The 14,133-nt window shown below is 41.2% G+C and overlaps 2 protein-coding genes across 3 annotated transcripts in view; one reads left to right on the forward strand and one right to left on the reverse strand.

Moving 5' to 3' along the window:
• PPME1 (protein phosphatase methylesterase 1) overlaps positions 1-11,635 on the forward strand; it is a 93,549-nt gene extending 81,914 nt beyond the window's left edge. Inside the window, exons 12-13 of one of the 2 annotated variants that reach the window (XM_081098726.1) lie at positions 7,670-7,768; positions 10,559-11,635. In XM_081098726.1, coding sequence (XP_080954852.1) covers positions 7,670-7,740 — 71 coding nt within the window. In that variant the 3' untranslated portion in view covers positions 7,741-7,768; positions 10,559-11,635. Of the gene's footprint in view, positions 1-7,669; positions 9,016-10,558 lie in introns of those variants that run through there. The other variant, XM_081098725.1, reaches the window with a different exon arrangement.
• The window catches only part of P4HA3 (prolyl 4-hydroxylase subunit alpha 3), a 35,354-nt gene that overhangs the window by 14,917 nt on the left and 6,304 nt on the right, over positions 1-14,133 (reverse strand). Inside the window, exons 2-5 of the mRNA XM_081098722.1 lie at positions 12,188-12,330; positions 11,291-11,514; positions 6,006-6,155; positions 912-963 (exon numbers count right to left, since the gene is read on the reverse strand). Of these exons, the coding sequence (XP_080954848.1) occupies positions 912-963; positions 6,006-6,155; positions 11,291-11,514; positions 12,188-12,330 (569 nt within the window). The remainder of the gene's footprint in view (positions 1-911; positions 964-6,005; positions 6,156-11,290; positions 11,515-12,187; positions 12,331-14,133) is intronic.

Genomic DNA, 14,133 nt, shown 5'->3' on the forward strand with positions numbered 1-14,133 from the left:
CTATAACAGTGCACAATGTGGGCTCTCTGGGACAGGCAGAGACTTTACCACATCAAGCACAAAAATAAAGGAACATTGTGTTCTCATTTTGCCTGCACCACTAATTGCCCATGTGTTTCCAGGCCATACGGCTACTTCCTTATCCTACCGGTTTGCCAAATTATCAGAATAGAATAACATTACTAAGTGGATTTATTCAAAAGTGATAGATAAAAAAACCACTGTAAAGTCCTACATGAAATATTGTATAACTATTAAAACATCATATTGATTACGTATCTTTCTTTAGAATCTAAATATCTTATTAAAGGAAAATCTGGGAAGCCATCTGCTACCAAAATTGTACACAAAAATATCCAAGCAGAGAGCTAAGCTAGAAAGTCTCTCTCTTGTTCAACTCTGGTGAGGGCCCAGGCTCCACTCTGTGCTAACTGGGCGGGATGCGTGCATAGCAAAGTGAGCCCTGGTTTAAAGGAAGGACTGCTATCTCTTTGTAGATGTGAATAATCCTGCTGAGTCACCCTCCTTGCACACACAGCTCCCCTTGAGTTCACTAGTTCCCAGATCTACTTCCCAAGCCTGGGTCTTTCGATGTCTCTGAAGAAGCTGGCTCCCAATCCAGGACCTGTTCCCCACTGAATAAATATTAATATATAACTGTTTGGGGGTAGAGGAGGAAAGGACAGATTAGTATCTTCTTAGCATTTTCCAACTCAAACTCCCCCCACACTCACACTCCCAATGCATCAATCACTATGTAAGATTCAATGCAAAATTAGAAATGTGACTTAGATTATGAAATTAGAAAAATAAAAATAGATAGCTGTATTCCACTTGCAGAGATTAAAGGGCAAGAGCAGAAGGGATTTCCAGTAACTCAGACCTGTGGCTTATCTTTTATCATTACGTACTGTAGAGAAGAAACTCCCGGGAGAGGCTGAGGGCAAATGAAACATTTCCCGCCTATAAAAAAAATAAAAGAAAGAAAAGGGAAAGAGTTTACTGCACTGAGGATATCTTCTCTGACCAAATCAATCAATGGATTTTCAAAAGTATTATAAGATATTCTTACCATAGGTAGATAATAAGACTCATTGAAATGAGCAGCAGACTAGAAATGGGGAGGCTCTCTGTCCTAACTCAGGATTTGCAGCCCTGATGTAAATCAGGTCTCCTCAGTTTCCTCATTTACCAATGACTTATTACCACCCTTACCAGGGAAGGTAGAAAAATAAGTAAAAATAAACTTTCTTAAAATGTTCTCAAACCCTAAAGCATGCAAGACCATGTAATTGCAGGGTGTTATTATTTGGATAAATTTCATTATTAAACTTAATATGAAACTATAAAAGCCTTAGTAAAAATATATTTTTTTCTCCAGGCTCAATACTTTCTGGAGTCGACAAAGTTAGTGGAAGTGTGCTAGGCAGTTAGACAGGCGCGAGCAGAGCAAGGACGATAGGCCAGGTGCGGAAGCTCACCAGGTGCCTGGGTGCCTGGCAATGGGCAAAACTGGGAAATTCATTCAGACCTGACCTTTCATATTGCTGGTCATAGGGATTAGCCCCCCTGACCTTTCATATCGCTGGTCGTGTGGCTTGGGCCCTGCCCTGCCCTTTCCTCCCCTGGCAAGTCACTAGTCCTGTGGTATAACCCCCTGGAGGAGAAACAAGGCGCCAAAGAGTGGCCTCATGCGACTCCCATGTTGGCCCTTGCACGACCACTCCCTGAAGCCCCAACCCCCGTGGGTAACATGTAGGCCTCAGTTGTGTTTCAGGCCCAGGCCCAGGCCCAGGAAAGCAGCAAAACCAGACAAAAATGCCATGGCTGACCTCAGGACCAGCTACACTGACTAATGAGCCCTGACCTGGTGCCGGCCAATCAGTGGAGACCGTGACCCTGAAAGACACACCTGGAAAGCTGATGAATATTCTATTGAGATCCTCTCCTGGGACCTTCAGATAAATAACCCTCAAGACCAGCACCCAGTGTGGCTCTCTCTTGAGCAGCCCTGCACCTTTCCCACCCCCTTCCCTCAGGTGCATTTTCCTTCCAAGGGCCCTTCTGTTGCCTCCAACTTGTTCCTAAGCCCATGTCCAGCTGGCTCACTTTTCTTCCCTCTGTGACTTTCTAAATAAACTTTTGCTTGTAGTATTTGAATCTTGGCTCTGAATTCTTTCTTAGCCAGAGCTCAAGTGCTGAGGTTGCTGAACCAAGGTTCCATCTGACTCCACTGGTCTCACACCTGGTGCCGTTTTGCTGCCAACAGGAGGGAGGCAAAGGAATACCTCACCCTGAACCATTCCTACCACATAGTAATGAACTCTTCCTGTAGCCATTCAACCTTGGGCAAAAGGAAACAGGACCTTCCAGACAAACCTGAGGAACAGACCAGGTTAGGTGGTCTGTCTCCTTGCTCTGGGATGATGGTGAACTATTTCCTTCTGGTCATTTTACCTTTGCATATTAAAATTTTTATTTTTAACCCTAGCTGGTTTGGGTCAGTGGATAGAGTGTCAGCCTATGGACTGAAGGGTCCCAGGTTCGATTCCAGTCAAAGGGCACATGCCCGGGTTGCAGGCTCGATCTCCAGTAGGGAATGTGCAGGAGGCAGCCAATCAATGATTCTCTCTCATCATTGATGTTCCTAGCTCTTTCTCCCTCTCCCTTCCTCTCTGAAATCAATAAAAATATATGTATTTTTTTAATTTTTATTTTTAGTGATAAGAGCAATAATAAGCACATTATAAAACATACGAGACAGTGTCCATGGGTTATGCATATATGCATACACGTTCAATAGGGTGATGAAGGGGTCAATAGGGGAAAACAGGGAACATATGTAATACTTTCAACAATAAAGATCTCAAAAAATAAATAAATAAATAAAACATGAGAGATAGAAAAACAATGCTCCACTGGAACCCGGCACTCCAAACACTCTGGATAACATGTAGTCTTTACATAGTTATAAAATACATATTCATATCCTGATTGTTCCACTCAACATGGTTATCAGGAATGGTTTTTATATATCATTACAAAATTAGTCTTCAGAGACAGCATTTTAAAATTATTATTTTTAAATGTGGTAAAAAAAAAAAACCCACATAAAATAAATGTACCATCTTAACCACTTCTAAGCATACAGTATTAAATATATTCACACTGTTGTGCAACCAACTGCCAGAATGTTTTCATCTTGCAAAACTGAAAGTCTGTACCCATTAAACAACACCCCATTTCCTCTTCCCCTCGCCCCTAGTAACCACATTCTGCTTTGTCTCTATGAAGCTGACCCATACCTCAAATAAGTGGAATCCTACAGTATTTGTCTTTTAGTGACTGGCTTGTTTTATTTAGCATAATGTCCGTAAGGTTCACCTATGTTGTGACATGTGTCAGAGTTCCTTCTTTTTTAAGGCCAAATAATATTCCATTATATGTATATACTGCATTTTGCTTATCCATTCATCCTTTGATGGACACATGGGCTGCGGCCACCTCTTAGCTATTGTGAATAGTGCTGCTATGAACATGGGTGTGAAAGAGATTGGGCATTTTTAATGGGTGCATTTTATTTCATCAAGAAGCTACATCACAGATGACCTAGCCATTCCACTATTGTGGGACATACAGATCGTTTCTAAATATTTAATATAATTATTCTTTTTTATACTTAACAGAGGAATAGTTAAATAATCTACTGACATCTTATAATGTCAGATATTAACTAAGGGTTACAGTTTTTCAAACTCTTTTGAAATGAAGAGACCTATAATGTAGTTTTACGTATTTTTAAAATGAAGGGTTTTTTCATGTAATAGTTATATTTTATCAAGAACAATGTTAGAATTACTTTTTATGTTTCAGTTACATTTCTTTGGAAATGTGTATACTAAATAATGTTAAATGGAAAAAGAGAACATACACTTGTGGTATGTAATATAATCATAATTGCTTCCATGTATTGAGTACATATGTGTCAGTGTTAGGGTGTTACACATATGAGCTCATTTAATCCTCACAACTCTTTGAGGTGAGCACTGAATGGCAGTAGAATATGCTATCCCCAAATATGCCTTTTTGGCATAAGGATAATTCTAAGCTAAATATTTTGAGAAAGAGCAGACGCAGGAGACATTCTGAAAACCAGAGTAGTGTTACCCTTTTGTAAGGGACATAATGGGCATCCCCATTTGTAAGTATCTCCCTCCGTGGTTTAGGAAGGGAAGGACGACTCTAAATCACAAGAGAATCTTATCCATTTAGATAGGGGAGGACGGGGGTGAGGGGGAGAGATTAACCAAAGGACTTGTATGCATGCATATAAGCATAAGCGATGGATGTGGACAACAGGGGGTGAGGGTGAGGGCAGGATTGGGGGGTGAGGGGACATTGGGGGGATAAGGACACATTTGTAATATCTTAATCAATAAAGGGAAAAAAATCTGCACAACAACCTTACCTTTGTTTACCATGTTTTTCTGGGTAACCTCCCATAACTGGCCTCTCCTCATAGCTTTCTTTCTTTGTCTTTAGCTGAAGCTGATATATTTTTTTTTAAATAAAATGAAAGGTCCATGAACAGACATTGGTTTCTAATTTACTGGGGGTAAAAAAAGGGAACATACAGGGTCTACAAGACAATGCCTTATGTGTTCTATTACTGTTGCATAAAAAATTGTGCTGTCAGAGCACAAAGAAGGAGAGTCTGTGGAGTCTCAGGAGGACTAAGAAAGACTTCACAAAACAGGTGACATCTGAGCTATGCCTTGTAAGAGGAATAAAATTTACCAGACAAAGCACGATTGTGGGAAGGGAGATTTTGTCAGTGAGTAGAAGAGAAATTTAAGTCATCACGGGGGCGGGGGGGGACTCCAAATTTAACAATCAGACACGGGATTAAAAACCCCATCTTTCAGGGTAAGCTGCCTTACTTTAACTTCTCTGAGTCTCTCAGTGTCAATTCTCCATTTTCTTCCTCTATTAAAATTCAATCGCTTCCTGCGCTTTGCTGCATCACAGTGATTCGACTTCAGTTTTAATATGTAGCAATTGAGCAAGAAAGTTAGGAGAGGCACCCTGATAAGTTTTATAACAAAGATCCACTTACCAGAAACTTCCATGAGAGGAACCAGACCATTTGCTGCACTGAGAACAGATATGTTTTGGGAGCAACACGTGGGGTTGGACCGCCCATGTCCTCCTCCCTTTTCTCAGCAAAAGGGGGAAAGAAAAAGGAATGTAGGGCGTAGAGCTGGTTTATTCGTTTTTGAAACTCTAAGGAATTGGCTCCGCAGTAACTTTTTCAGCCTATTCTTGAAGACTGCACAAAGCAGTTGGGAAACGGGGTTAGCTATGCCAAAAGATGAGAGTTCCCATATTTAGGGAAATGAGCTTCCATGTGAGGGACAACAGGTCAAAGATCAACAGTGTCAAGGAAACACTGGAGGAGGCATTGAGCTGGTACCACGGACCAATAAGGCCGGCTCTATAGCTGGACACCAGTCATGTGACAGTTGGACTCGACTGCAGATGGAAGAGGACAGCAATCAAACTTCTTCCTTGGATATTCGCAATATCATGGCACAATATCTGTGAAGAGTTATGAATTGTTGAGAGTGCAAAAGAGTGATCTTCACCGACTGTGAACCTACTAAACATGTGTCGATGCAGCTGTTGCCGCTACAGGTGAAAGGCTGCCCTCCTACACGGGAGACGATGATTTCAAAGTAGTGAGGGCATTGGAAAGAGCACTGGAGTAAGAGTCAGACAGACTTGGACAAGTGAACTTTGTGACAAGTTAGGAATTCTTCTGAGATTTAGTTTACTCACATATGAAATACGGAAATAATAAAATTACCGCCCTGCTCGACTCACATTTGGTCCTGTTAGGAAGATGAAATAAATTAAGAGACATGAAAATGCTTACAGAATTGTAAAGTGCATATAAAGCACTACATTTATTGTGATGAAAGCAGTGAGTCTCACTTACTCCCTACCTGGAAATAGGCAAAGGCCAAGTGATCCAAGGCATCCTCGAGACTTGCCTCATCCTCTGTCTTCCACTCTCCGTAAGATCCTCGGAAGAGACCGACGGCCTCCTCCAGCCAGGGGATGGCATGGTAGTAATCCCCCATGTCATAGGCCACCTGTAGGAAACACAGGCACTATCATTAAAGCCTTAGTCCACAGGCCGAGGAAAGGGCATGACATGCAAAGAGTGGGGGGCCTTTGGAACCCAACAAAGCCAGTTTCCATCTCAAATTCATTTAAATTCAATTTATTAAGCACCTGTTACATACAAGGCATTGCACTGGGTACAGAGAAGACACAAGGATACTTGCATTTAAGGAATTTATAACCTGGAGAGAAGACAGATATGAACTCAGGTTAACTATAATACTGGACAGATTAGCATGAATGCTGGAAGGAAATATATACATATTCTATGCTGGGCAGACATAAAAAAAGGAGGAGGCTTGAGAATCTCAAAAGGTTTCATGGAAGAAGTGGCATCTGAGGTGGGACATCCTTGAAGAAGCCAAAGAATTTCAATACACCAAGATTGGGAAGAAGGGCATTTTAAGATGAGGGAGTGGTAGAAACAGAAGCCAAAGCAAGAATGTGTTCAAATAACACACTGTGACTGTGGTGTAAGGTGAAGAGAAGCAGAAAATGAACTTAAAAGGTCAGCATGGGATAAGCTAGTGAGAGTTATGAGTGCCTTGTTTTTAGGAAGATATTGCTGGCAGCATTGCGAGGAATGGACTAATTCATTCATTTATTTATTCAATATTTACTGAGTGTTTGTAATGTACCCGGTGGTCCCTGCCCTTAAAGGTCTTAAAATCAAGGGGCTAGTGATAAACCAATAATTGTGACACAATGCATTAGACACTATAATGAAGGTAGACCTAGGAATGGAATGAGAGCTCAGTGCATTGTTCTATATTAAACTTTTTTTTAAATATATTTTATTGATTTTTTACAGAGAGGAAGGGAGAGAGACAGAGAGTTAGAAACATCGATGAGAGAGAAACATCGATCAGCTGCCTCCTGCACATCTCCCACTGGGGATGTGCCCGCAACCCAGGTACATGCCCTTGACCGGAATCGAACCTGGGACCCTTCAGTCCGCAGGCCGACGCTCTATCCACTGAGCCAAACCGGTTTTGGCAAGTTCTATATTAAATGTTGGAATATGACAACATGTACTAGACATAGCACCTGTCTTTTAATAGTTCACCATTAACTAGAATACCAGAACTACTAGTGGAATTTCCTGGAAATTGATGTGGGAGACAGCATGGAATTATAAAGTTGCAGAGCTGGAAGGATTCCTACAAAATGATCAATTTCAGGTATAACTTCCAGATAGGCAGAATGACAGCAGAATGTAGAGATACCGTGACTCTGCAGCCTAACTATAAGTCGGTTCCTATCTCAGGCCTGTACTTCATCTGCGGTGTTATCTCTCTGGTCCTCAAGTTCCCTATTTGTGACAAGACTGAGTTGAGGAATTCTGATAAAAAATGACTGAACCTTTTCTGCTAAGTTAACAATTTATTTAAGATTTCCATGAGAAAGATTGAGATAATTAGAATCCTTCCAACCACAGAGATTTAGAAATTTTGAACAAAACATTTATTTATGTATTTTTAAGAAAGAATGGAAAATACTCAGGCACCAGAAGCAAAAAAGGAGCAGCTGAAAATGCAAGCAATAAACTTATGAGAAGATGCTGAAGCTGCCTGGGATGGGGGTAAGTCTTAGTAACCTTGGTACTTAGTAACCTTAGATTGTAATGCCCACATGAGGACAGATGAGTCTTCTGTAGACCTCCCCATATCTAGGGATTGGAATTTAGACACATTCATAATACGGTAACCCACTGAAACCAATACCTTAAGAATCAGAGTAGACCAGAAAAAAATCTACCCACTGCCACAAGGAGAAAAGAAAGTTGGTTTGTTTCTGTTGGCTCTGTTTAGGGGAATAAAATAGCTCCTTAGAATATGACTAACCTTAAGCCTACGCTTCACTTGAGTTTAGGGTGTGAATTTACATTATTCATACAGTTAAGGAACCATCAGGCCAATTAATGAATATAAAAATAGACCTAAGGCCACAGCAAATCAAAACCATGAGTTATCACTTCACACCTGTTAGAATGGATATTATCAGAAAGACAAGAAACCACAAGTGTTGGCGAGGATGTAGAGAAAAGGGAACCCTGTGCACTGTTGGTGGGAATGTACATTGGTACAACCACTATGGGAAACAGTATGGAGATTCTGCAAAAAATTAAAAATAAAGCTGCCATTAGATCCAACAATTCCTTCTGGGTATTTATCTGAAGAAAATGAAAACACTAACTCAAAAAGATATCTGTACCCACATGTTCATTGCAGCATTATTTACAATAGCCAATATATGGAAACAATCTAAGTGTTTAGCAATGGACAAATGAATAAGTAAAGTTATATACATATATATAACACACCTACAATGGAATATTATTCAGCCATAAAAAGAATGAACTCTTGCAATTTGCAACATGGATGGACCTTGAGGGCATTATGCTAAGTGAAACAAGTCAGATAGAGAAAGACAAATACCATATGATTTCATTATATGTGAAATCTAAACAAACAAACCCAACCCCATAGAAAGAGAAAACAAATTGGTTGACAAAGGTAGGGGGTAGGGGGTGGGTCAAAAGGTATAAATTTCCAGTCATAAAATAAATAAGTCATGGGGATATAATGTAGAGTCAAGAAAAGCGGGGGGGTCTAAGTCCAGTGATACCACCTGAGTACCTGGAAGAAGAAAATCCAAAACTCTCTGGGGGAATATTCCCACAGTTCTGGGCACAGAGATTCTTCTATGGGGGGGAAAAGTCCTGCTAAAAATAACCTCACGATCAAACACAACAAATCCTATCAGGAAATAACTGATCATGAACAAGAATCAACAGACATAATACTAGGTAGGGCCGGGGAATTAGACAATTAAGAAATCAGAAAATGGAGTGATCCACTTTAAAATAAACAATGATGGCCCAGCCGGCATGGCTCAGTGGTTGAGTGTCAACCTATGAACAAGGAGGTCACAGTTCAGTTCCTAGCCAGGGCATGTGCCTGGGTTGCAAGCTCAATCCCCAGTGTGTGTGTGTGTGGGGGGGGGGGGGGGGGGGCGGGACAGGAGGCAGCGGATCAATGATTCTCTCTCATCATTGATGTTTCTAACTCTCCCCCCCCCCCCCGTCTTCCTCTCTGAAATCAATAAAATGTATTTAAAATCAATAAATAAAATAAACAATGATGGAGGGAATTGGAGACATGTAGATGAAACACACTTGGCCACATGTGAATAATTATTGAAGTTTATTCTTTGACCCAGCAACACCATTCCCAGGTTTTTTAACCAAGAGCCATGAAAACAAACATCCACAGAAAGACTTACATAAGAATGTTTTTAGTAGCTCCATTCAAAGCAGCCCATCCTGGAAACAATCCAAGTATCCATCAATAGGAAACTGGGTGAATACTACTAAGCAATAAAAAGGATTGAACTACTAATAAATGCAACAACATGAATGAGCTTCACAGACATAATGTGTTGAGAGGAAGGAGCTGGACTCAAAAAGCTCATACTCTGTGGTTCAGGACAACGGCTACCTGGTACCTGGGGAAGGTGGAGTAGGAAAGGTGGTGGGTGGTGAGAAGGAAAAGGAGTGAGGCTTTATTTAGCTCTATGTAAATTCTTTTGTAAAGACTTGGAAAAAAAATCTGAAACAAATATAGCAAAATGTGAACGTATAGCTCATCTCAATGATTGATAGAATTGCTTGTTACAGTATTATTTTACATACTTTTGGTATATTTGAAATGTCTTATCTTTCAAAATAAGTAGATACACACAGAAATAAAGACTGCCAGGGAGCCTTTCAGGAAGCGGCTTACTAAATTTTCAACATATGGTTTCGGACTCAGAAAGGCCTCACCAATGAAGCATATATTGACATGGAACTATTTTAACAGGCGTAAACTGAAATTAGCCAGGAACCTGATGATTCAGCTCTAATTCCATTCAGGGTCTCCAGTGCCCTAGGAGCTGTATCAGTGAAGAAACTGCTTTGGCATATGTCTGAGATTTTGTTGCCTTTGGATTCCTCTAGTATTTTTATGGTTTCCCGTCTTACGTTTAAGCCCGCTATCCATTTTGAGTTTATTATTGTGTATGGTGTGAGTTGGTGGTCTAGTTTCATTTCTTTGCATGTATCTGTCCAATTTTCCCAACACCATTTATTGAAGAGACTGTCTTGACTCCATTGCATGTTCTTGCCTCCTTTGTCATACTCCATTACTTCTTAAAGCAACAGCACACAAAGAGTATATTATAAAATGACCTCAAGTGTGCTTATAACTTATGATCAAAGGTCAGTAAAATATCTCATATGGGAGCTTCCTGAAGTCTATTTCCTCCAGTAACGTTAGAGTGAATGGCCTGTTTTTGACATTACTTTAATTTAGTATTTCTAAATTCCCAGGAAATGTACAAGGGATTCCAGAGCATCTCGGCAGGCCGACTGTCCATGATCTTCCCTCCACATCACCTTCTCCTATCCCTTCCCCCACCCTTAACGCTGCTTCTCCTTTCCACCCAGCTGTTCATCCTCAGTCAGGGTGCAATAGCTAGGGCCGTGGTCGGCAAACTGCGGCTCGCGAGCCACATGCGGCTCTTTGGCCCCTTGAGTGTGGCTCTTCCTAAGCCTTAGGAGTACCCTAATTAAGTTAATAACAATGTACCTACCTATATAGTTTAAGTTTAAAAAATTTGGCTCTCAAAAGAAATTTCAATCGTTGTACTGTTGACATTTGGCTCTGTCGACTAATGAGTTTGCCGACCACTGAGCTAGGGTGACAAAGGACCACTTTCCCCAGGACAGTCCCAGTGTACGTTTGTTGTCCTGCTAATAACACCCCTTCCACTCCCAACAGTGTCCTAAGTAGATGGTCACTTCAGCTATCATGGAAAGAGCCCGGGATTTGGAGTTAAAAGACCCGGGTTCAAATTTTAGTCCTACTTAAAATTGTGAAACCTTAGGTAAGTTCTACACCCTCTCTGAACCTCAGTTTCCTCACCTGAAAATGGGGAATAACAACAAATGTCCAAGTTTGCTGTCAGAATTAGAAAAAATGTAAAAAGCAACCGGGATCTAATTATTTCATCCACAAGAAAGTAGCCCCTAGCAATTCACCCTCTCTCTGAAAACTGTTACCTTGCCAACTTGGAAGCAGTCATCTGCCGTGAGGGAGAAAAGCCGGCTGGGGCTGTACAGGTCAGTGACCGCGGAGCCAGTGACTCTCTGAAAGACGCCGCGGGCAAGGCCCTTCACGTTGAGCCTGTACACGTCCTGCAGCCGCATCAGGGCCCTTGCTGCTCCCTCAAGGTCCTCGAAGGCTGGCAGGTCCTGCTCCACCTTCTCGAAGCCATCCTTCAGAGCTGCAAAGGTCGTGAAAACAAACCCCCACTCAAAAAGCAGGCGGTGAGCATTTCATACATGCAAGGCACAATTAGCTGTTCACATATTTCAAGAATAAAAATAATATTTGACTTGCTTTTCTTCTCAGTGGCAAGCACCTTTCCTGGCACAGAGCGATGCTGAATACAATCTTCTGAATAAGGAATAAAGGCTTTAGAGGAAACACTAAGCCACACACCTTTATCACACGGTTCCCTCTGACCTGTCTCCAGGAGTCCTGCCCTTTGCAGGGACAATTATTTTTCCTTTTAACGTCCCTAAAGTCAACAAACTTGTTCAAATACAAAGCAGAGTAAATTAAGAAAGCGATCCTGCAACAGATCACACTGTAGTGGCAACTTAATAAAACAGAAATTATTAGAAGACATCACTTTTTACACATAGGTAAATGGGATGATATTTTGGATTCGATCCAAAATCAAGTGAGATAATGGGTATGAAGGTGCTTTCTAATGTAAAATTATATCAACTTATTAACAAGGGGACCTAGTTCTTTGTGATAATTAGAGCTAAGGAGATCAAGTAATACCTATCCACTTCATTACCCTTCATCCACATCCCATCAGAATCTCTCTCCTTTCCACTGAGTCAGGAGATGGAATCTCTTTACCCTCCAGCCCGCCTCCTCATTACCTCGGGTGTTCTCACTCGCCTCCAGACTATGTACCACATTCCTCCAGTCAGACTGTAGGCGTTTGATGAGAGTAAATGCAAGCAGAGGGTTAGACACAGGGGTTGCTGAATCCTCATGCAAAGAAAGCACCTTGTGATAGAACCTGAAAGAGAGGACTGGGATGATCTCACCTACCGATGCAACCAGACACCTAGGAAAGGCTGGCATGCTGCATAAACATTAAGAGTAGTTAAAAATGAAATGCTGAGTCCCTTGAGACTCATGGAATATTGTAACCAATAAGCAAACACAACAACAAAACAACCCCACTACTATCACAACAAAAGTAGGTCTCTTCATTTGTTCATGGCATTAGGACTGGTAGAGTCAGTCTCTACCAGTCAATTATTGTACATCAGGCATCATGCTAGGGGCTAGAGATACAAAGGCAAGACAGAGTCTAGCTCTCAAGGAGTTCACAATCCAGAAAATCTTTTTTTCCTCTCTCACCATTCTATATTCAATACTTAGAATCTGGTAGAAATGCGAACACATTGTTCAATTAATTGCAATAATTGTGATACATGCTATGAGAAAAGTGAAGTGAGCATATCATGCTGTGGAACGCTATAGCAATTTGTAGGCAGGACACTTAACCCAGATGGGAGTTAGAAATGTAAGGGAAGAGCCCTGGCTGGGTAGCTCAGTTGACTAGAGCATTGTCCTAATACGCCAAGGTTGTGTGTTTGATCCCCAGTCAGGGCACATACAAGAAGCAATCAATGAATACATAAACAAGTGAAACAACAAATCCATGTTTCTCTTTCTCTCTCTCTCAAAATCAATAAATAAAAAATTTTAAAAGGAGAAAGAAATATAAGAAAGACTTCCCAGAGGGGATGGCACTTGATCTGAGTCCTGAAGGACTACAATATGGATAGCTACTACTTACTGAGTCCTCACCATGTATTAGGCATTCTGCTAAGCGCTTTAAATACATAGTCTCATTTAATTACCCCCAACAACCCTCAGAATAGATTTGATCATGCCCATTTTACAGGAAAAGAAACTGAAACGAGGCCATACTATTAGCAACAAAACCAAGAATGAACCCAAGCCTGCCGACTCTGAAGCCTGTTCTCAGTTGACTGTGCCATAGTGTTTCCATGGATCTAGAACAAAGAAGGGAGGAAGAGTGTTTTTTGATCCAACAGGGAACAATGTGCACAAAGGCATAGAGGTCTGACATGTATTTGTTCATTCAACAAGTCCCTCTATACCAGCCGTGGGCAAACTACGGCCCACGGGCCGGATTCGGCCCGTTTGAAATGAATAAAACTAAAAAAAAAAAAGACCGTACCCTTTTATGTAATGATGTTTACTTTGAATTTATATTAGTTCACACAAACACTCCATCCATGCTTTTGTTCCGGCCCTCCGGTCCAGTTTAAGAACCCATTGTGGCCCTCGAGTCAAAAAGTTTGCCCGCCCCTGCTCTCTACTGTTTACTTGTCAGACGCCATGCCAGAAGTTGGACAAGACAGGGGCCCATGCTCAAGCATTTCCTAGATAAGAAAATACTCTATGCCTAAGAAAATACTCATCACTCTATGCCTAAGTTCAATACATACTTCTATGAAAGAATGAATGAAATACTATATTATTCTAGGAGTTAAGAACAAAATTGTGAATAAGACGGTAACCTTGGTTCTCAGAGACTCACAGTCCAGTGCAGCGGTTCTCAACCTGTGAGTCATGACCCCTTTGGGGGTCGAACGACCCTTTCACAGGGGTCACCTAAATACATCCTGCATATCAGATATTTACATTACGATTCATAACAGTAGCAAAATTACAGTTATGAAGTAGCAATGAAAATAATTTTATGGTTGGGGGTCACCACAACATGAGGAACTGTATTAAAGGGTCATGGCATTAGGAAGGTTGCCCACCCCTGGTCTAGTGG

Source organism: Myotis nattereri, assembly GCF_964212035.1.
Source record: "Myotis nattereri genome assembly, chromosome: 9".
Lineage (NCBI taxonomy): Eukaryota > Metazoa > Chordata > Mammalia > Chiroptera > Vespertilionidae > Myotis > Myotis nattereri.